This window comes from Archocentrus centrarchus, chromosome 9 (assembly GCF_007364275.1).
Source record: "Archocentrus centrarchus isolate MPI-CPG fArcCen1 chromosome 9, fArcCen1, whole genome shotgun sequence".
Lineage (NCBI taxonomy): Eukaryota > Metazoa > Chordata > Actinopteri > Cichliformes > Cichlidae > Archocentrus > Archocentrus centrarchus.
Window position 1 is genome coordinate 23,819,160 of NC_044354.1, and position 24,935 is coordinate 23,844,094.

The 24,935-nt window shown below is 40.0% G+C and overlaps 1 protein-coding gene across 1 annotated transcript in view; it reads right to left on the reverse strand.

Moving 5' to 3' along the window:
- Positions 1-24,935, reverse strand: part of galnt9 (polypeptide N-acetylgalactosaminyltransferase 9) — a 100,865-nt gene that overhangs the window by 58,780 nt on the left and 17,150 nt on the right. The window contains exons 3-4 of the mRNA XM_030738228.1: positions 15,810-15,976; positions 4,146-4,320 (exon numbers count right to left, since the gene is read on the reverse strand). Coding sequence (XP_030594088.1) covers positions 4,146-4,320; positions 15,810-15,976 — 342 coding nt within the window. The remainder of the gene's footprint in view (positions 1-4,145; positions 4,321-15,809; positions 15,977-24,935) is intronic.

The following is a 24,935-nucleotide window of genomic DNA, read 5'->3' on the forward strand; positions in this document are numbered from 1 at the left end:
GGTGCAAAACGTTTGCTTATTAGCTCCTGAAAAACAAGTGCTTTACTAACGTTTCTGGCAACCCTCCTTTCATGAAGCTGAAAAAAAGAAGTACCTGACACCACCACCACACGATTTCTATCAGTCTTTAACACTGATGATGGGAGTAACTAATAAAAAAGGATCTCAGACGAACGTTAGTGAATATCAGCAAGCTCGTTTGTTTTACCCCCATAAATCACATTCATTCACATTCATTCAACTCAGTTTCACTGTATCCCCTCCCGCCCGCCCGGCAGCTTTATAATGCCCCCATATTTGAGAACCACAGTCATGAACCAGCATGCTGTGAGGGAATGGGAAATGACTAAGTGCATGATACAGTATGATACAATTATGTTTGCTTAAACAGAATAGTAAGTTATACGAAGTAGCAATACATTTCAGCTGCAAATGTACAGCACCTCAGGGGGAATACCATGCCAATGAATCACAGCGATGCAGCTAAGAGCTGGCAGCATTGTCTCTGGCTTAGTATGCATAGGCAGTGTGTACAAGGTCATTGAGGGATATTCACCACAACATCTAGAGGAAACATCCATCTCACTTATCACCGTATGTGTCATAGTGAATAATCATATCATGATAAATAGGTTTTCTTCCATTCTAACAAATAGAAAGTGTAGATACCGCGAGTGAATCTGAGTAAGGGAGTGAATGATGTTTGCAGGCATACAGTAGATAATAAATGCACACTCTCTCACACAAAGAAATCTAAGCGACACGAGCAAGCTTTTTGAAGCTGCCTGTCATCTCTTCTACTGCTATATTCCTTTATCCAGCAACTACTTGTAAAAAAAAAAAAAAAAATCACAGGCATTCTGCTCTACTTTCCACTGACTTCTGTAAATAACAACTCATGCAAAAGCAAATCGGGTGCTGTGAAATAAAACAAAACTAGCAAAACTACACCTGCAGGTTGTCAAAGGAAGACAGAGGTGATGTGCCGGTGAGGGTGTGTGCGGCAGAAGAGAGCTTTGCACTGAGGTAGGAGATGAGCTAACATGAGCAAAAATATGCTGACATGGCTTTGGCATGTAGAAGGGGGAAGGATGGAGAGGGCCCAGCGCAAACACTGGCAAGGAGGAAGCCTATGTGGAGGTGAGTGGATTATGCTGCATCAATGAAAGGCAAGTCTATTTCTGAGCAAGAACAGATGGGGAAACAGATGAGGGAACCACTGGGGTGTCAGTTATCATCAGTAATGCACCTAGGCACTGATGCAACTTCCTTTGTGAGTGCTGCTTGTTGCCTGGGCCTCTTGCCTCATACAGCTTCTGGGCGTGTAGTTTCCATTTGGGCCATGAATGGCCTGTCAAGAGTCAATAGCTTATCAAGTCATCTCTTTGTAAAGGTTCCAAGGTCACCCTTTGATTGCTGGCTAATCTGTGGCAGGATGTTTATAAGTCAGGCCCACTCTGACCTTTAGTGCTTTAATTCCATCTTAATGAACCAAAGGACAACAGCTAGCATCCATTGTACCAGTTTACAGAATAAACACACTTACAGAGCTCATGTGTTTTTGCTTAGTAAAGGTTCATCTGTGTGCAGGGAAATTTTTACTACTAGTATAATGGAAAGTTAATATCCAAGTTTACATAAATGCATTTTGAAATGAAAATACAGAAATCATCCTGCTTGCTTTATTTTCCATTTCTTCTTTAAAGCAAATACATAAGCTTAACACAGAACCACATGTTGTAATAGTGAATTAATCCAATAAATAAATACTAATTTGTAAATAAATCAAAAAAGTATAATCAACAAAAAGTTTAAAAATACTGATTAAACCAAAATAGCATAGAAATCTGTCATGGACCTGGGCCGTTTGCCCAGTGTTTGGTGTTTTTCTGTTTTTTGTTGTATTTTTGCTGTGTTCCTAGGTTTGTTTTCAGTTCAGATTCCTAGTTTGTCATAGTTTCTGAATCCTGTTATTAGTTATAGTTTTGTATTTCATGCTGGTTTCTGTTTGTTGTTCTTGTCTTCCCTGCATCTGTGTTCCCACGTCTATCTTGGTCCTTTGTCTCATGTCTTTTGTTTAGTTTCACTTCCTGTTGTTCCCTGTATGTTCTCAGGTTTCCATTTAGTCATGTTTAGATTCTCTCTGTGTGCCAGCCTTCCTATATTTGAAGTCTGCGTTGTGTCATGTCTAGTTCTGTTCTTTGTCGTGTTGTTGTCTATGTTTACTGCAAGCTGTGTGCCTCCTAGTTTTTCGTGTTTCCCTTCTGGTTCCCAAGGCTTTCACAATATGGACTCCGTTTGGCCCTGGGTTGGGATTTTTGTCTTTTGACTTTTTCATTTTTGTTTTCTGCGAAAGCCTCCGGTATTAAACCTATTTTTGAGTTTAGCTCTGTTTATAACGCGTCTTGTATTGGGTCCAATCTTGCCTGCCACACAGCCCGCACATGACAGAAATCCATTGCTGCACAGTAGGCTAGATAAATGCAATGTTGGTCAGAAGTGTCTGTGGCAAATGAGAAAAAAAGGTCATAATAACAATAATAATAATAATCACAAAAAAAGGCTGAATTATGAATGCAGATTTTGATCCATCATGAAAACATCTGATTTCAGCCAGAGGTGTTGGGGATCTTGATAAAATTGTTGGAATTATGAAAACAGAAAATTACCATCAGTTTTTTATCCACCATGCAACACCATCTGGAAGGCCTGTGATTGGCAATGACTTAATTTGTCTGCATGATGATGATCCCAAACACACTGCCAATGTAGTAAAAGCATAGCTGGATAGGAAAACATAGAATGAACAGTATCAGTCATGGATTGGCCTCCCCAGAGCCCAGACTTCAATATAATAAAAGGAGTGGGGCTCATCTTGACAGAGAATGGAACAAAAGGGATCCAAAGAAGCACTTTGATTGTCCTTCAAGAAGCCTGGAGAACTGTTCCTGAAGACTACTTAAAGAAATGACAGGAAAGCTGCTTTTCAGTTCAGGCTGTGCTGAAGAATAAAGGTGGTCACATCACATATTGACTTTCAAGCTCATTAGAACTGTACAGACTGTTTCCATCAGTTCCTCTCTGCTGTTACATCAGTTTTCATCTTATTCTAAAGTGAACTGTGAAGTCTGGTGAAAATGAAGTGAAATAAAGTTTACATGGTTACATTTTAGCAAATATTGCTTCATCTGCTCATATTTGTTGTCCTGAATGCAGAACTAATCACAAATATTCAAGTAATTCAAATACAATTACAAACAGAAATACAGTTCTGTTGACTGTAGAGGTATGTGAAGGATTTCTGTGTGTTTTTCTTTTGACCTAGTTATGACACTAAGAAGAACTGGCCTGACAACTGTCACAAATCACGTTATCTGAATAATATATTCACGCATTTATGTTTCTTGCATCTATTTAGCCACAAAGACTGAAAAGGCATTCAGACGCTGTATGACAATTTATAACCAAACCGCCTCTTTCTGCCAGCATCCTCCTCATCTTCTTCCTTGTCCCTTCCTTCACTCTCAGGCTGCTTCCCAGGGAACAAATGCTACACTTCATCTTCCAACACTGACGGCTTGACAGGCTCAAATTAGGTGCCAATTACATCTTTTTGAGTTACTTGTTTGCTGTTAAACTTAAGCAGCAGGCAGACATTGGACTGAGACCCCCAGAAGTAATTTCATATCGCAAAATGAGCCCAGAGCCCGCAAGTAAAATAATGTTGAAATGCTCAACATTTGAGCTACCTCTCTAATTGCACTCCCTCTCACATTTCACAGTGTTTGGCTCTCTCACTTGTCGTAAGTGTGTATTTGCCAGGTAATGTCATATTAACTGGGCTGTCTTTTTATCCAGCTCTAACAAAAAGTGATTCTCACAATTGAAAAAGGAAATGCAAAAAGCAAAAGAGTACTAGCTGCAAACCCTTCTGAATAAGGGTCACTGTCCCGAAAAACGCTGTCTCAGTTAAAACCTTGCCAGGTGTGTTATCAAAATGCTTAGACCAGACTCGACTGCATAACTGAGCAATAATAAAGTTACATGACATCCCTTTGTTCTAAAAAAAGCATAAAAACCAAATCGCAAAGGTGAGAAAGGACAGAGAAACAGCTTAGACCTTTTCAAGTTAAACATGACCTTACCAGCCAGTGTTGAACTCGACATGAGCATCAAAGAAGCCGACGACAGGAGCTGTGGCCGCGTTCCAGCCATGTATACGGGCTCGGATCAGGCCCTCCCTCTTGCTGTTCCTCACGATCTTTACCAGGCCCGGGTAGCGTTTGTTCACATACTGGTCCAAGTTGAATTTCAGCTCCACTGGAAGAGAGCAGATTAGAAAGAGTCCTCCTTTAAGAGACACCCAAATGACAATGGGAAAACTTTAACAAGGTCCCTGTGGTCAATGAATTTGTGTTTCTGAGATAAGCACAAGATGTAATGATTTTGGTGTAATCTTCCTTTAATTTCCCTTTTAAATTGTTTTACTATTAGATTAAAAAACGTTTAACTTTAAGATTACACTTAAAGATAAATAGTAGCCACCAAGGTACGTGAAAATGCAATTAGCTATTCGTATTACTCAGTGAAAAAGCCATTGCTTTTCTTTACTAAGTATTCATCAGCGAAAGCAAGCAGCAGCATTGCTTTCTTAGCCAGCCCAGCTATCACAGGTGCATTTGAATCATTTCAGAGTCTCATCAAACACACACCTCATCTACTCTGAATGTAAAACTTTAAATTGTATTCAGTGATTCATGAATGTGCGCTTATCAGTGACTAAAGTTTGCCAGTTCAGTCACAGAGAGAGACGAGAGCGGAACAGAGTCCTGCCCATACCAGAGGCAAAAACAGCTGATCACTCTTTGGTGACTTTATATTTGGTGATGGTGCCTCCTTGCCAGTTACCTCTGCTAGCAAACAAATACATAAGGAAAACATTAAACAAAATAAAAATATAACTCCTTCAAAGCTGCAGTGTGGTGGGATGTACTAAGGATAGGAGCAAAGTACCCAGAACAAAGTTTATATAAGCTGAAAAACTGAGCATAAGTGGATACCAGAAATAAGACCTGAGGCATCAACAAGAAGTGGGAAACTCTGGGATCCTGACACTGAATATGTCTGCTTGTGCAGCAAGCATTTAGTAACTTACCAAGTCAAATATCCAAATGCCAATGCTCTGTAAATTAAACTAAAGCATTTTGATATCAATTTGTATTAGAGTGAAATTTGGATAAATTCAAAAGGCTGTGAAATACATTCAGTTTCTTACAGTTAATTAGACATAGGATCCAAATTCTACATTTCCAGTTCTGAAAATGTTAGGATGCTGTGTGATGTGTAAATAAAAACAAAGTGCAACCATTTGCAAATCTCATTAACGCTCACAGAAAACATATCAAATGTTTAAACTAAGAAAATATATCATGTTAAGAAACATATTAGGTAATTTTGAATTTGATGGCAACAACATACCTAAAAAAAAAAAGTTGTGATAAGGCCATGTTTACACTGTTTTTGTTTTTTTTAGCCAAAGTCCATAAATGTCTGGAAACTGAGGAGAGCAGTTTTTTTGGGAGAGGAATGTTTTAAACTGGTCAAAGGTCTGGACTGCAGGCACCCGAACTCTTCCATGACAAAGCCACGCTGTTGTAATACATGAAGTATGAGGTTTAGCATTATCTTATTGAAATGTGCAAGGCCTTCCCTGAAAAAGACACCATCTGGACGGGAGCATATGTTACTATAAAACCTGCATATACCTTTTAGCACTGATGGTGCGTTTCCAGTGGAATTGACAGCTTGCACATCTGGGCATCCAATATTGATTTTCAGCACTAGTGCACCCCCCATACCATCAGAGATGCAGGCTTTTGAACTGACTGCTGATATCAAGCCAGATGGTCCCTGACCTCTATATTCCAGAGGATGTGGCGTCTAAGTTTTCCAGAAACATGCATTTTCTTCTTTGCATGCTAGAGCTCAAGCCTGCATTTGTGGATGAAACAGTAAACTGCATTTACAGGGATTTCTGGAAGTTTCCATGCTGTAATTTCCATGACAGACTCATGCCTGTTTTTAATGCAGGGCTGCCTGAAGGCCCAAAGATCACGAGCATCCGATATTGATTTTTTTATCTTGTCGGCCTTGCAGAGATTCTCCAGATTCTCTGAATCTTTTGATGATATTATGTACTGTAGATGATGAGCTATGTAAAGTCCTCACAATTTCATGTTGAGGAGCATTATTTTGAATTTGTTCCAAAATTTGTAGATGCGGTTTTGTTGTAGATTAGTGAACCTCTGCCCATCTTTACTTCTGAGAAACTCTGCCTGTCTAAGATGTTCTTTTTATGCTGTTGCCAATTAACTTAATTAGCTGCAAAATGTTCCTACAGCTGCTTCTCTTTAGAACCACTAACTTTTACAGGCTTTCATTGCCCACACCCCAACTTTTTTGAGATGTGTTGCTGCCATCAAATTCAAAACAAGGTAATATTTTTTAAAAATTTCATAAGTTCCATTGTGAATAAAATAATTTTCGGATTCTGTTTTTATTTACATTTTACACCGTGTCTCACCTTTTTCAGGATTGGGTTTTTACAGGGAAAACTTTCATGTTAAACTGAACATAATCGTAAAGTTTGAAGCTTTACGCAACAACACAAGAAGTTCTTACATGTGAACTGAAGATGAAATATGCCTGCTGGATTTCAGATTCTGCACCATTTCAAGCGTAGCCATCAAATCAAAGTAAATCACTGCCACTGACCATGTTAACTTTTTTGAACAAAATTTGAAAGCTCAATTCACTTCAGATGTATTACTTCCATTAAAGAATCTTTTAGAAGACAATGGTGGATCTGATGCACTCATTAGAGGCTCACTGAAGAAAATCAACTTGCAGCCATTGTTGACCTGCAATAAAAATGTTCTGGACGCCAAGTTCCCAGCAGAATATTGCTTGCTTAAAAACACTGAGAGCTTTCTCAGCATTAAACCGTGGCTGCACTGAAGGTTTCAAAGCAGGCAGTGCGCTGCGCTCTAAAACATTTAGCCTAGTGAAATCCAAAGCACGATGGGGCAGACCAAAAAAATGACTACACATTAGAAGATCAATACATCAAGCTTTGATCTCTGATACAGAATTTGCAAATCAAATGAACAAAGATTCGAATAAGTCAAAAGTCTGTCAAGCAAAAGCTGCCTGGTGGTGGTCTGAGAAGATGAATGACTTTTTAGAAGGTAAACAAGACATTTGCTTCAGGTGGTCTCAGGAGGACATATCAGCATTTCACAGTGGGTAACTGGAAAACAGTTCAAAAGTAAAAACCCTCTTTTTTTTTGCATCTTTGTGAAGAGGGATTCATAATGAAGCAGAGTCTAAACACACTTAAAAGTGCCAAAGAACAACATATAGAGTCCATGCAGCTTGAAAGCATGCTGTCATTCAAACAAAAGGGGAGCTTATCAAATACTAGGATATTTAGAAATTCATGTTATTTGGTCAGCAGTTGTTTAATGTTTATTAGAAACTACTGGAAATCATGAGCTTCATCCCTAGCTGTCTAATATTCTGTGTAGATTTATAAATACGTTCAACATGCTTATGTGTATTTCTATTCTAGTCAAGACTAGTCACATGAAACCAGGTAAAGATTACTGTACAAGTTACTGTAGTCTTAAGGCGTTCCTCATCAAGTCTTTATTCCAACTGGATTATAATATTGTTTCCCCTCTGCTCTCCTCTCACGGATGAGGCTGGCTGTCATCACTGGAAACAAAGTTTGATGGGTAAACAGCCAGTTGTGCAAATTGCTGTCTGTGTTTCGTCGGAGGATAGATGGCTGTTTGAGCTTCTCCTCTGGGTTACTGCTGAGCGTTCCACTTTCTGAGGGAGAGATTAATAAGGAAGCTTGTGGCACATCGGCTCTGAACAGCATCCACACCTAGCTTCTGACTTTAGCTCGCAACATAAATCAGCCAGCGAAAGTATAAAAAAATGGCAGCCTAATCCCCCGTGTGTCATTGAGGAGACATTGTGAAGGATTGTCAGTCTTTTTCTAGCTGAAGGTCTTAACATACATTGGTGACTGCTGCAGGGAGAGAGGATGAATTTGCTGGTATCCTACTGGCCCTCAAAGAGCGAGAGAAAAAAAGCATTTGCATTTTATACTAAATTAACCCGTACTCCCACTGACTGGAGTACCTGCAGACCCCTGAGGCTTTTTTTCCATCATTTTAATTTGATGATTTTGTCATTTTGTTCCTGAGTAGTTCGTATCGTCGGGTTCTAGTTCTGTTTTACTTATTGCCTTTTAAAGGTACCAGCGTATTGAGGTCCTAGGGGACCCCAGTCAAAAGCACCCAATTTTGGAGTTTATTAGATGCCCCCCATGTATGCCATGGGCCCTATTTAAAAAAAGAAATCACACTCAGAAGGAGTTAGGGTACTCTCTCATTTTGTAGACACACAGATGAATTAGATACAGCTTTCCCAATGGGCTATTTGTAAAATGATCTGAGGTGCATAAGCGGTGTTTGCAGTCCTTGTTAACACTGCATTAGATAAGTAAGCAATAACTCAAAATTTAAATTACCACTTATTAAATGTGTTTAACAAGGGTGACAAATAAAAAATAGAACTGTGAAGGCACATAAAAGTAAGTTGTAGTTTGAATGTTACTGTAGTTGCAACTGCGGCTTTGTCACTGCCCTTATTTTGACAACATTTATACTTCTGCTAATACTACTGCTACTTCCACTGCTGGAGTCAAATATGATGTGATCATTTAGAACATCCCAACAATCTGCGATGATGTCAGTTAATTTTAATCCAAATAAACCTCTATTGTCGAGTGACTTTTTCAAATCACTCCAATAAAGGAAAGAAAAAAACAAAGTCAAAGAAAAGGTAATGTTTAAGGGGAATCCATGCTAACCACTGCCTAAATAACCCTCCAGTGTATTTACCACCTTGTCATGTGTCACTCAACATGCGACACTGCTGACACTGCTCTCACTGCTAGTTGCTTCAATCGGTCACCTCAACTGAAAAGTTTAACGTGGGATACACCCACTTCACATCACCAGCAGTTATTTGGCCTGTCATCTCTTGAAGTTGCTTGTCACTTCTTGTGTTGATGCCCCTTTAATGTGTCCCAGATGGTAAGAAGCATTCCATCCCAGAAGAGCTGGACTTATTCAAGTTAGACTTTTCCTCTTTCATCTACTTTTTATCCAGCTCTTTAAAGGATCACAAAGTGATGGGTGCAGATGAAAACGTTGTGCGAATTTAATAATACTGTCACGTAAAATAATTTATGAATTATAAGGTCTGTAGGGTTCATCTTACAGCATTTAAATCAGCCACTGTTAGAAAACTGTATTGTGCTGCTTTGAAGAAGCATGGATCTCAGCAGCATAGTTCTGATTGCACCAGTAGCAGGTTTCGGACCTGTGCAACGAGGCTCCTTCATCATCACTCTACCCTGCAGCTACAATCCAATAAAAGCTATTAGAGTGTAATAATTACTAGGCTTTGCTGGGAAGAAGAAAAGTTATGGGACTCCCTCTGATCCTAGCAAATAAAATGCTGGACTGCATCCATCAGGAGAGAGTTATGGAGCAGGGAATACATTTTAAAGGACTGGCAATGCAACATAACAGAGGATTACTATTCATCATACTACGAATTTAAATGAACACATTCTATACTGTGCAAGGAACACCATGAATCCCTGGGAGATTATAGGCACTGCTGCGTTAAGGGTAGATGATGGAGTGTTACTGAACATACTTTTGAACTGCGGTAAAGCCTAAATATTCACTAACATGCATCAGAGGCTCCTGCTTCCTGCTGTCCAAAGAGATAACTAATTGACAGTCCATTAAAATTAGCCGTCAGTATTTTCTGTTTCTGCTCCAGTAAGATCAGCCTCAGAACACCCGTTAGTTATGTTTTTGTCTGGAGAGGCAAAATGATCACCTTCAGAGGAAAGAGATTTACTTGTGCAACCCAAACCACAAGCCACATTCTTTTAACTCTGGATTTATCGACTAGTCTCAGACACTGATCCCTAAACGGGCTGTGTATCGATCACTTTAATCAGTCACAAGCAGAATAGCAAAGTTACCAAATGAGTAAACTGGCTCACCACAAGTAATGTGATGATGGATTAAATATTAAAAAAGGAAACTCGTGTTTATCATCCCGGCATGAAAGTTTCCAACTGAAATGCTTTCTGTGTTAGACTGCAGTACAGTTCTTCACTGCGAGTGGAAAATGTTTTGTCAACAAACTTCAGAGTTGCAGAAATAATCAGTGCCCTGGCATATCAGCAATACTGAGGTCACCCACTTCTCGTACATTTATTGGAATCTAACCTTCCTCTGCCCCACCTGCTCCTAACATCTGTGCATCAAATAACCAAGGATACTGTACTGTACACCTTGTCTGCTGCAAGCAATGACTGAAATCTGCAAAAGCTGGAGCAGGCTGAATGCTTTTGGACATAATCAAGAAAAAAAAAATCTACGTTAATCTTTCAACATATTGTATTTCAAGTGAAATTAGGGGGAACTACACTCTGTGTCTACTCTGGGCTCTGTTTTCATGGCAAAAAGGTCAGCACAGGAAGTAAGAAGTTGTAGTCCAAGTACAGGAGTTTCATCTGGTAGAGCACGATTCAACTCCCATGTTAAGACTAAAGTCAGCACTGACTTATTTTTGCCTGCATGAAACATTTGCATGCCTTTACTCATCTTGTGGGAGGGGCTTAGAGCAGAGAGGGACGCGCTGCAGGAGGAAGGCTGTCTATTTTTCTGTCTATTTCTGCTTCTTACTGCACATTTTACTAAAACAAACTCTCATTCCTTAATTATTCCTTGCAAACGTGGAGTCAGTTCCATTCAAACAAACGAAAGCTGCGGAAAAAATTAATGAATTGTATAATAAATAGAATGTTTTTGTTTTTTCCATGTGTGAGACAAATTTCTTGCTCTTTGTTAATGAGCACATCCTCTGTTCAGACGCTCAGATCAGAGTTAATGTATGCAATGTTTAAAGTAATTCAATATTGACTTGAAATTTATATTACAAGCTGTAATCAACATGGTTTTCAGTTTATATCGTGTTTTCATTATATGAATCATTAAGTTATCAATTTATGGTAGTATCTGCTGGAATTTAATACTGTAGGGCTCATTAAGCCTTTCCTTGCTACTAACATTGTGAACAGCTAAGAGCTGGAGTCATCCTCGTTGACACACACACACACACACACACACACACACACACACACACACACACACACACACACACACACACACACACACACACACACACACACAGCCAAAGCTCATCAATGGAGAAGGGGAAATTTAGTTCAGCACACTGAAACCCATGCTATGTATAAACCTGTCAGTCATCAACAAATGTCGCAGTGAAGAAAACGTGCCATGGCCATGGCGTGGCAAACATGTTTCCTGTGTGTGATTCATTACTCCAGGAGTGGCTGTGCCGCAATTCATTTCACTGAGTTTTACTTAAATGAGTGGGGACAGTAAGAGCCAGCCACTAAAGGTCAAACAGTCCAGTATGCATGTTCATTTTCTAATGTCACAGCAACGCAATTCCCAAGACAGAGCTCGCACATCTGCACAAATTATCATCAGTGTTGGTAAACATACAGTAAGAGCAGCCGATGGATGCGACCTGAAACTGACCTTTCATTACAGATGAATGAGGCAAGTGGTCAATGAAAGCACGCTGCGGTCACATGCAGTTAATCATGTGCTGTGATGTCTGCAGATTAATCTTAACTGCTTGTACATCAGTTTTAATTAGTCAGTTTTCCTGTGTGGAGGATTTTATTGTGACAGTTCTGATGAGCTTCCATTCCTACAGTAGATACATTTCTGGGGTGAAATACATTGTTATGCTACTTTATGTTTGAGCCAGTATTCATTACTTTTTTTTTTTTTGCTGAACCATGTGAATGGAACAAAAAAAACAAACAAAAACCAATACAGGTGAAGATAAAATAAAAATAGTGAGCTGAATAATGGTAAAATTCTGTAGGGCTGAGGGGACATGTAATGTGGAATCTGTGTAATGCTTTGATCCATGAACATGAGCGATTATGAATCGAGAATGAAAACCTTTGCTGATCAATATCTTTTATTACTTCACAAACAGACAATTATTTCTCTCTTGCTAATTGCTTTAGAATTAGATTTTTGAAGAGGATCTACACCCAGTCATGTACTTAAACATGCAAACACATTGTGTATTGGTTTTCCTAATGCAGCAGACAGTACTAGGAAAACTCTAACTTGTCTTACAAGTTTGGATGAGAACCTTAAATATGACATAACTAACACAGGCAGACTGTGACATGACCAAAATTCCTGTATCAAGGTTGCCGTTGTCACAAAATTGTGTGCAATGAATTTGCAATTTTGTTGCCTTTGAAACAGTTGCTCTGAAGCCGGGGACCAGGTCTATGGCCACTCATGGTCACTTGCGGTCTTCAAAGCAACTTTGGTAATTCAAAATGGCGATTAAAATAAAATCAGTCTGCTGTCAGTTTGTGATTGAATGGGGTTAAGTTGGCAATTACTTGCAACTTGCAGTCAAGGTGAGTCAGACCACAATTGATTTGGAGCCTTCCACCAGGTGACCTGTGCAATCACCTTGCGATCAAAAGTGGTCACCCAGAAATTGAGGCAGTTTAATGTGCAACCACAGGGAGACCAGCTAGTCACCACAACTACTTGCAATTGCTCGCCAAATGCAAAAGTATTCAATGCAATCAACAGGCAACCACCAATTGTTCCTAGTCACATGGAGGTTGCTGTCCTATTTTTATTCTAGCGTGACTGAACCATGGGAAACAAAACATGGGTGAAAGCAATAAAGGCAAGACACATAATCTAAAAAGCAGGAAAGAAAAAAAAAATGACAGAAAGCTAAGTATATTTCAGAAATGGAAATGACTCCAGACCACACGCCAATCCAATTAGCCTGAACTATCGTACGACTAAATAAAGACAATTACTCCTAGTTTTAACCATTGACAAATTCACTGGGGACTTTTTGTTTATTACATGGGGTCAGCTTCAATTCTGTCTATTCACTGACTTTTAAAGCCTCCCTTTTTAATGGTCGGCAGTTAGAAGCTTAGTGGGGAGTGAAGATGTGCCAGTGGTGACTCCTGATTTGCCTTCTTTCAGTATGTTATTTATGTGTCTTTTTCTTCTGCCAGCCTGAGGGAGGCAGTTTGCTACTCAGTGCCAAGTGAAGAAGGGCCAAGCGTGGTCTCGAATCTAGTTCATTGTGACTCCCTCTCCAAACAGGAAAGCTTTGGGGATATAAAGCTAAGCATCATCAGGTGCTGTGGGCACCGAGGAGTGGAGACCACTGAAGGATTTGCCCGCATCGCCATGGAGACAGTAGTACACGGCACTTTAGATGAGACAAATCCATCCCCACTCCCCCCTCTTTTTTATGCTATTTTAAAACCTGGTGCTCAAGTGTTCACCCTCAGGGGTTCGCCATCACCTCAACCGTTAGACATGAAACCAAACAGACATAGAAAACTCAGAAAACTGTGATCCAAAAAAACACTGCGCTGCAAAAATACACAAGAAGATACTAAAATATACTCAGAAACTGTAGCATAAACAGACCAAGAATTGAATTTAAAAACATCACACTGTTCATGAGAGAAGACAGGCAGAGATAAAGTGGCTGTCTCAACTGAGTAAGCAAACCATAAGCTTTAGACTGTAGTTTTACATAACTGTAACCAGCATGGCTACCACAGCGTTCTGCAGCAACATGCTATCCCATCTGGTATGCACTTAGTGGGACCATCATTTCATCATTTGTTTTTTAACAGGACAATCTTCTAAGGGAAGATTTGAACAAAAAAGAGGGTGATGGAGTGTTGCATCAGATGACCTGGCCTTCACAATCACCTGATTTAAACCCAGCTGAGATGATTTGGGATGAGTTGGGCTGCAGAGTGAAGGCAAAGCAACCAACAAGTGCTCCACACCTCTGGGAACTCCTTCAAGACTGTTGGAAAACCATTTCAGGTGATTACCTCATCAAGCTGACTGAGAGAATGCCAAAAGTGTGCAAAGCTGTAATCAAAGCAAAAGAAGCCGACTTTGAAGAATCTAGAATCTGAAACATATTTTGGTTAGTTTAACACTTTTAAGTTTACTACATGATTCCTTATGTGTTCCTTCATAGTCTGGATGACTTCAGTATTAATTTACTATGTAGGAAAAAAGGAAATAAAGTGAAGGGAACCTTAGTAACTGATTTCAGTTGCTGTCAGTTACAGTATGTTAAACAGAGTACATGATAGAAGAACTTAAAGGCTGTTTTTTTCACCAGAAAAAAAGAATAATGTTAATTGTTTAAGGGGGTTACGACTAATATAATATACACTGCTCAAAAGAATTAAAGGAACACATTTTTAGTATAGCTTCAAGTTAAACTTCTGGGATATTGATCTGTTCCGTTAAGTAGCAGAGGGGGTTGTTAATCAGTTTCTGCTGCTTTGGGGTCGATGAAGTTACCAACAGATGCACTAGAGGGGCAACAATAAGACAACCCCCAGAACAGGAATGGTTTTGCTGGTGGAGGCCACTGACTAGTTTTGAATTTGGCTAGGGTCAGTGTCACTACAGGTAGCACCTGGACCCTACAGAAGTTGCACAGGTAGTCCAACATCAATATGAGCCATTGTCAGGGAGGTGATTCCAGGTGACAGGCTGTTACTCTAGGAGAACTTAACAGGGCCGTAGAAGGTCCTGAACCCATCAGCAGGATGGTATCTGCTCCTTTGTGCAAGGAGGAACTGGATGAGCACTGCCAGAGCCCTACACATGACCTCCAGCAGGCCACTGGTGTTAATGTCTCTGATCAAACAATCAGAAAAAGACTTCATAAGGGTGGCCTCAGAGTCCCATGGCCTGTAGTGGAGCCCAATTGGCATTTGCCATAGAATGCCAGAATTGGCAGGTCCATCTCTGGTACCCTGCTTTTCACAGATGAGAGCAGGTTCACCCTGAGCACATGTGACAGATGTGAAAGGATCTGGAGAAGCTGTAACATCATTCAGCATGACCGGTTTGGTGGTGGGTCAGTGATGGTCTGGGGAGGCATATCCATGGAGGGACACATAGACTTCTACAGGCTAGGCAACAGCACCCTGACTGCCATGAGGTATTGGGATTAAATCCTTGGACCCATTGTCAGAGCCTACACTGGTGCAGTGGGTTCTGGGTTCCTCCTGGTGCACAACAATGCCCAGCCTGATGCAGGCAGTTCCAGCAGGATGAAGGAATTGATACCATTGACTGGCCCCCATGCTTGCCTGAACTAAATTCAATAGAACACCTCTGGAACATTATGTTTCAGTCTATGTGACACCACCAGGTTGCACATTAGGCTGTTCCTGGTCCAGATCTGGGAGGAGATCACCCAGGACAGTATCTATCGTCTTATTAGTAGCATACAAACTACTGCAGTGAAATGTCTGTAAAACAGAATAGCCTGCTGCACCATTTTTTCAGGGTGTCTTTAAATTCAGCCCTCTGTAGGTTGAAAATTTTCATTTCCATCCAATGATGTGGCATCCTTTCATGCCTATCACATTACCCAGTCCATATCAGTATAAATATCCAGCATGATTCTTTTTTTCTCATTGAGATCTGATGATTTTTCAAAGTGTTCCCGTAATTTTTTTGAGCAGTGTATTATATTCATAAAACTGTAAAAGGTCTTACCACTGTCACTGTTGTCATCTACCAGGATGATCTCCTTTAGCAGGTGTGCAGGTGTGTGGTTGACCACACTGTGGACGGAGCGCAGGATCACTGACAGTGCCTCATTCACAAAGATGAAGACCACTGAGATCTGAGGAAGGTCCTCTGGGTACGTCAACTGTTTACACCTGGTGAGATAAATGCAACATTATTAGCCAGTAGTAAACCCACACTTTATCAGTTGCAGTTTTCCTTCCTTAATATGAGGATATTAGCTGAAACAGCTGAGTGGATATACAGTATGCACTTAATTACCCTTCTTACTGCAAGTTAGATTGTTAGTTTTATGTTTTAGAAATGTAAGTCTACTGCCAAAAAAAGTTAGCTAAGCTTGAAGATTCTGGAGGCATTTCAGTGACCTTTATGTGACCTTCAACACAGTTGGCAAACAATGGTTTGAAGCTTCCTGAGCACACTGACAATTTGAGATGTTGCAGCAGGAAAATCGGGCCAGTCACAGAGCATTAATAATGCCTCTGGTCAATTTTGGTGTCCTGGTAAGCAAGGACACATGCAGACATATTAAGGTAATTCATTGCATTTGTTTGAAAAGCTGAAATGTTCATATAGAGACGTTTATGAAATGGATGCACCAACGTCAGGCTTGTTGTTTCCTTCTGCGTTTAAAAAGTGTTTTCCTTGAATGAGTAAAATGTTCAGTAACAGAGGGATTTCCATGGTGCAAACACTCTTATATTTCTCTCCAATGACTAATGCCTACACAACTGTTTATCACAAAAGCAGAGGAATAATAAATATTATAATTTACAAATGACCCAGTTTTCATCTGCATGGAACAAAAAAAAAAAAAAGAAAAAAAAAACTCAGCTGAAAATAATAATAATAAATATGAGAGCAGAGAGAAAAGCACAGCACAGTCAGCCTTCCAGAAACTCTGAGATCTACGAGCTGAAGGTAAGTATGACTTTGGCAACATGGAGGGTAAACCTCATTGTTATATCTTCCTTTCATTGCTAACGGTACAATGAAGAAAACATATCCTGGTAGAAGCAGGCAGTAACTGATGCAGGCAACCAAAAGTCAAACTGGCTGCGTTTCATGAGTAATGGAAGAGTGTGCTGAATGTGAAGAAGCCAGGCCAGTCCAAAACAATCAGAAACTTGCATAATCTCAGAATCATTCAAACGCAAATACAAATAATAAGGATTACTAGTCTATGTTCTTTACAAACGTAAGCCTAAATAAGATAACAAAACAGGATAATACACAAAACTGAGAGACAAATTCTATAAATATTGAGCAAAACAGCCATTAAACAGTTTTAAGAAACTCTTTGGCGGCCATTTTCAGAGAAGAAAAAGGACCTACTCTGGAATGGGTCTTTCTGAGAGTCCCTGAAAAAACTGCTTGGCAGAGTTCAACACTGAGTCCTTTGATTTGATATTTGAAAAAAGCTACCTATCAGAAGCAAGACAAAGAAAAACAGACTGCTGCTCATTCAAATATAATACATTTGCCATAGAGGTGGACAAAAAAAAAAAAAAAATGTCAGGCTTGCATCTGTCACAAAATGATTACATCACTTTGTGAGTCAGATGGATGTTATACTGCACAGAAAAAGGCTTACAGGGCCAATCAGGGTGCCTGCTCAAAGTTCCTGCAGTAGAAAGGCTGCTATAATGTTCAGTGTCCTCCTCTGCCTCCTATTCAGCCTCCTTTCATCCTTCATAACCACAGAGCTCTCACCATCCATTTTCAACTTTCTGCCTCTGTCTTACACAGGCTCTATAGCAAACCCTTTTGTAGATCTGTGATTAGAATCCTACATCATGTTGCTACCAAGACTGACCCAATTATTAAGATGAACTGTGCACTAGCTTCAGTTGTTCTGAGTCCACACATTCTGTCACAATGCTGCGACTCGCCTCTGCTAATAATAGTTGTTTTCAAGTCTGGCAAAATTCCCTGTCATTTCTGGAAAAATACTGTATTTTCTGAAAGATGTACTGCGAGTTTGAAGTAAAAAAAAAAAGAAACAGTGTTAACTGGACAGAAGCACTTAACTGATTCCTATGGCAACTGTGAACACACACAGTCAGCATCTTGGGGTTTTTCTTTCCTCCACACTGCCCCAATTAGGTTCAAAATGCAGTGCCTGACAAACACATTTCACTCACATCTGCTTTTATTTCCCCGTGTTTTCACGTACCTAATTCATTATGCAGGGATAATGAGGTGGCTATTATAACTGCTGTGGCTGAATTATTTACAAGTGCAGGAAACACTTGTAGTACTGTTCTGCATCAGAATATTGATATAAATGAACTACAGGGTAAACAAATCTATGATTCCCATTTAGCTTCAGTAAATCCTTCTCAGCTCTTGAAGTGTTGAAGTATGAAGACAGAGTGGTGCAAAAGTCACTGACTTTATGCAAAACATACTGTAAAAACAAAATAATGACACTGGTGATATTTTCAGTTAACACGCTGCTCAAAAAAAATGAAAGGAAGACTTTTTAATTAGAGTATAGCATCAAGTCAATTAAACTTCTGGAATATTGATCTGGTCAGTGAAGGAGCAGAGGGGGTTGTTAATCAGTTTCAGCTCCTTTGGTGTTAATGAAATTAACAGCAGGTGCACTAGAGGGGCAACAGTGACACAACTCCCAAAACAGAAATGGTTTTACAGGTGGAGGCCACTGACAAAGAGGTACAGGGTGAGCACTGCCAGAGCCCTACAAAATGACCTTCACAAGGTTACTGGTGTGATTGCCTCTAGCCAAACAATTAGAAACAGGCTTCATGATGGTGGCCTGAGGACCCAGCGTCCTCTAGTGGGACCTGTGCTCACTGCCCAGCACCGTGGAGCCCAACTGGCATTTGCCATAGAATACCAGAATATAGGCCCACCACTGGTACCCTGTGCTTTTTACCCTGACCCTGAGGGCCTGGAGAAGCCATGGAGAAGGTTATGCTGCCTGTAACATCGTTCAGCATGACTGGAATCTCAGCAGATCAGCTGATCTTAGTGCCAGCCCACAACAGCTAATGACTTAGCTGATTCCATGCATCCAATTAGCAGACCTCATTTAGCGTGCACTATTTAAATTGCTTTACAGTACCTTAGCTATCTGTAAGCCACTTTGTAAGCTGCTTCCAGCCCTGCTCCTCCCTTCATACTGTGTCTGGCATAATTATTGTCATATCTGCAGCAACTTGTGCACATTTAAGGTTGTACAATACCAGAAAACTTCCTGGAATCAAAATAACAATCTACAGCGGTCTTACAGAGGTCCTGTTGTGGCTATAGTGGTCCTGACTGAAATATTGTAGCGGTGATATAAAAGTCAAAACTCTGGTGTGTAAGCTCTATAAACAAAAGGCTTGTCTGAAAGACAGCACATGAGCTGCTCTTCCACTGCTCTTTGCTGTGAGCCATCTCTCTGCTGGTGTTTGGTTCTCCAATACCCCTGTGAACTGGGGTGTCACTTTGACTCAGTAGCATCCGTGGGGTCAGGCCACAGAGGGACGGTCACATAGCAGATTGAGCCCAGCATGGTGCTAAAGTTACATCCTTGTTCCACCTAGTGGAAGACTCCTGGTGCTCCACACACAGCCACTGTGACTGAGTATTTCTGTCTGTGTGTGTGTGTGTGTGTGTGTGTGTGTGTGTGTGTGTGTGTGTGTGTGTGTGTGTGTGTGTGTGTGTGTGTGTGTGTGTGTGTGTGTGTGTGTGTGTGTGTTTGCATACATGTGTGCATGAGAGCGAAGAAATTTCTCACCTTTCAACAATGAGAATTGGCAAAGGAGGAACTAACAGTTATGTGGGATGGCACAGCAGATGGCATCTTATTTACATGTGAACTTATATAGTAAATTTGTTCCATATCTTTATAAAAAAAAATGAATAAAACATATAAGAATGGATTTCTAAAAGGGTTTTCTTCTATTTACCTCTGTCCACTTTGCATTTTTTACTTTGCATATCTGTTTTCTTCTCAGCTGACATAGGCATACTTTCCGCATCAAATCCTGTTATAGCAAATATTAATTCTGGACAAACTTAAACATTTTAAAGTCTGCTGTTGATCTCAACTTCGACCTGCAAGTTCAAACTCTCTTTTTAACTGAAGACTAAACTCAAAACACAAAATATCACATGTGCTGTCACTGGACACATAAACTGATCATCCACAGCATTAAAACATGGACAGGTGGGATCAATAACATCAACAATCTTGAGTCCAAAACTTTGGGTCCTTTCATTCAAGTGACATGTACCACCTACTGAAACATTTCAGCAGGCAGCATCCATTGTAATGGTACTCCTGGATGGCTTTTAGTTCTGTCCGTTGAACAGAACAATAAGCTCAAGGGTTTTGACCCAGCCTCCAAACTCCCCAGATCCCAATCCAATCATGCTTTCACTGGATGCACTGGAACAAGCCCTATTCACTGCCAATTTCCCAGTGACAGACACAACAGGATACCCCATGAGGTCCCAGTCAGTTTCCTCATATGTCGCAGCTGTTTTGGCTGCTCAAAAGGGACCTGCACAAAATTGCATTTTAATATTATGACTGATTGGTGTAACTGAATAGTAAATGGAAAGGTGGATGACAGTCGAGAAATAAAGAACACAAATATCACTCCCAGGGTAAAAAAAAACATAGAGATATGCACCAAGATGGATATGGATGTTCATTCAAACCCCTGGGCATCACATTTAAATGTAAAGGACACTGTTAAGTGTAAAATTTCCATGTGTAGGATTAATGTTGTGAAGAACCATTTTTAACCTACTTTCCCTCAACATAACCAAGTAGATTTAGTGCTGAAAACTAACCAAACAGTTAGTTAGAATAAAGAAAAACAAAAATGAATTGCCAGCAAACAGCTGGATTTTCAAATAATTTGGCTTTAAAATGAGTAACTATCTGAAAAGCAGACATCTTTGTTTATGTGAATTTTATGAGATTCTGTATACAGTAAATACTGACACATTTTTATTCATAAGAATTGTAATATAATGCGGTTTCCAACCAAACATGTAGGCTACTGTTGTGCTGTTCTGGACTTGTAAAGCTTAATATCATGCTCTGTTATCAATCACATGCATTAACACAGCCTACATATACTTGACAGCAGAACTAATAAAAGGACAACTAAACCACTGACAGTATTTTTGATGAAGCACACTGTGTACTTTAAGCTTTGTTCTTGTACTTTTTACAATAGTAAATGCACGTGTTTTGATTGATAACCCCTCCACTGTATCATTTCAGTCCTTCTGTGTGCATTTATGCTCTCTCTCAGCAACTCCTTTGTTCCCTCTCACAGCTTTCTCTATTGCCTCTCTCAATCTGCCCTGCCAGGTCTATAAATACAATGACAAATCTGGCAGTGAGTTTGAGGACGGATCTTTTGCACTGCAGCTCTCTTTTGCAGAGACACATTTACAGCATGACAAATTTGCAAAACAAAGTAATGTATATTTCACCCCTGCCGGTCATATATGCAGCGGAGAGATTGTGTTTAATGAATATTACCAAAGTAATCTTGAAAATGTCACAGGGCGGGGCATGCATGCGTGTGTGTGTGTGTGTGTGTGTGTTGGGGGGGGGGTGTCCCTGCTTCTAGTTGAGATGTGGTGTGCGAGTGGATTTCAGTGTCGACATCGTAAAGTGATATTGTAGGTCCATTGCCCTAGTTACTGGATCCAATTTAGGGCATCGCTCAACCTTAAATTTGTACCTGTCTAGAGTAGCGGGGAAGCCTTGTAAAGCCGTAACAGGATGAGCGATCGACTCATCTGTTAGTAATGGGACTGAGCTCACTGGCCAGCTCTCATAATTTGACCCGGAACAAGCTTTGACAGAAACAGAGTGCCAGATTAAGATGTATTCCTATCACACCTCCCCCTTTCTCCTTCTCCAGCAGCCTGCAGCCCCAAGCCACTCCATCTGACTTTTTCCCCGCTGGCTGCTCTTATTTGCTGTGAAATTTCACATTAACCTCCTATAACCCGCGAAATGCAGGCAACACCAAAGCAACTTTCCAATCTGCGAGCACTCCTCCCTGAAAGATAATACTTTGCTTTGTCATTTTTCTGCCCAGCACCCCCCCCCCCCCCCCCCCCCCCCCCCCCCCACCCACACACACACACACACACACACACCATCCAGGAGATAAACTCTAGCACTGGAAAGAGCATCAATTTGCAGCAGGAGCTTCTGCACCGCGGAGACCTTATGATCCCATTCTGCAGTATCAGACGCTTAGGAGATGAGGTAAGCCTGTTTCTCCAGCCTCCCTTTCTGGTTATCACCCTCCCACAGGCAGGCAAACACGAGACAAACGGTCCTCGGGGAAGAAGGGCATGCGTTATGCTTCAATACAGTTTTGGGTTTAACAGCTATTTTTGACAAAACAGAAATCAAATCAGCAAAGTGACAATAACGGTAGAGGTTAGATTTGGAGTAATTGAATAAAAATCCTCAGGAATTACAGAAGAGTGAATAACAGATTTGATGCTCTGAATTGTATTTTTCTATTTGTGAGTGACACAAGTTGCATTTAAAAAAAACCTTTCTGTTTGTTTTCTGGGCATCAGTAATCTCACTAGCTTGTCTGCCTTTATTGTTTTGTTCTCTCCACAGCCCAATGAGCTGTTATACCTAAGCCTCCCAAGGACAGCGAACGGCAGGTACAGAGTCATCATAAAATAGAGCCTGCTTAAGTCCTTTGGTATTTCAGTTAAGAATGTCACTTGCAAAAGTGAAGGGCAGAAGAAAGAAATACAGACTAGCAGGTGGTGAGTGGGGATTACAGGTTTTTGTGAGAGACACAACTGCAGCTGTCATTATGAATTGGTTTTGCTGTAGACAGGCAGGTTTGCAAAGAGAGGGGTTTGTGAATGTGTAGATTTTTTTGGTCACAGTGATGGACTTTGCTTCCCTGTAGTCATCAAGTCCCCCCTGCTCAATGACTTCCACCCAATTAAAAGCCCATTAGACAGGACATGCCTAGTTTCTGCATTTAACCTTACTTTTGTAGTGCCGCAGTCACCTTTTGCCAACAGGATATAATTACTGAATCTGAATTAGAAATCAGAAATATGTAGCTCTCTTGAATACTGTACAAGGCTGGTGCGGCCAACTAAAGCAGGAAGACAGTGAGCTTCATGCAAGACCATTGTCTTTACTAGGTTACCATACCTACACCTGGGTGTAGTAGAGGATGGTTCTAGATAGAAACCTACATAAAAACCTTGAGGAGGATGATGAAGTGTGAGAGCTTTTTTTTTAAAAACATCACCATGATGTTATGGTAAAATGTTTCTCAAACATATATATATAAGATACACAAACTACAAGTTAACTGAGATGAAGACAGTCCATTGAACTTCATTGAAGCAATATGTCTTCACAAGTGGAACAGACCCAGTGGGTGTTTTTATACCTATGGTTCAGTTTATCTGGTCCTGACTAAGGAAAAAAAAGAAACTGTTATCTTTAAATTTTGGTCATATTGCTGGTCACACTGCGGTTACAAAAGCTGTAAGGATGTAGTCAAAAATTTTCTCCCTTAAAAAACACCCCAATAGGACATTTATGCAAGCAGCTTATTACAGCACATAATTATATTTCATTGAAACTGTACCCAAAAGCAGCCATTGTAAGCATGGTCCAAGAAAAGGAGGTGAAGTGGTTATAGAACCACATAGTCTATCTACAAAGGTGCAGAGATGAGGTAACAAAGCATTGTCCTTTAAAACAGCAGACCCTTAAATAATTTTAACCCACCTTTGTAAAAATCAACCTACTGTATATTGTTTTTGTGACTTTAGCTAACCAAATAAAAATTAAACAGATACATGAATATCATTCAATAATCATTTAAATAGTCGAATGAAAACAGAAGTAAGTCACTGTTTTGCTGATGATTGTTCAGGAAATTATCATTCCCGTCACAAAGAATAAGACATGCCAAAGTTCACTGTTTCATGCATTATGGTCTGTCATCTTAAAACGTGCTCAAGAGCTCTTGATTGTAGAAGAGTGAAGAAGCTAGAAAACAAATATTTTCATCATTATTCATATTCATAATTGCATCATTATTGCATTATTAAACTGCAACTCACCCCTCATTTACGAATAACAATTACCAGGAAGAAACAGTGGGGAAAAAAAAGTCTTTTATCATAATATTAACAAGGCATAGTTGCTAGGTGTTAATTGTTTTTCATTAACTGTAATCTGAATGAAGCTGCTGAGAAACAATAAGTAGGACAAAAGCACATCACACTTTCTGATTCGCTGATTGATGTTACCATGTTTTCCAGGTCACTGCTTTTATGAGCTTTTAAGAGTTAGATTTAATATATGTTATAGCAGATGAAGTCTGTGTGCTAAAGTCACAGACAGTATACCCATACAGTTCAGGTCTGGGGCCATTTAAGCTTCACACCACTTTAAAAGGTGGAACTAGAATAAGGTCCCACTTTTAAAGCAGTGTAATTGTGCAGTCTGAGCCAGAACTCTTCTGAAAGTCTTCACACCAGCCTTAGCAAATGAAACTTCTGGACAAACCAACTAGAAAGACAAAGTGCGGGTTCAGTGACAAACATAAACAGAAAGGCATCACCCCACGCCACCTTAAAAAACAAAAAAGTATTCACACCTTCCACTGTACTCATTTCTATGGAGCTCCTAAAGATAAAAACAGTGACAAAAGCTTTTGACATACTGGATTTTTTTGCACTCACAATTTTTTGTGTATATGGCAGCAAAAAATATTCTATATTTCAGAAACTTACAAATTGTTGAAATCAACGCATTAATGTGTGGACACATAAACACAGACAGAGAAAGAAGAAAGTAGATGAAAACCAACTAGCACGAAATCCAAACGCAAATAAACATCCAAATGCTAACACTAAAACAGGCAGCGTCATTTGGAAACCAAACCAAGAACATGCAAGACTTTTTGTGTTTTACCCCCCCCAACAAATCAACCCTTCTAATTTCTCAATTAAAAAAAAGTTTTCCTAAAATCCTCTATTCCAGAGGCTGTCCTAGCTAACTTTATTCTTTTTTACCCAGTCTCCTTCTTTCCGTTCCAC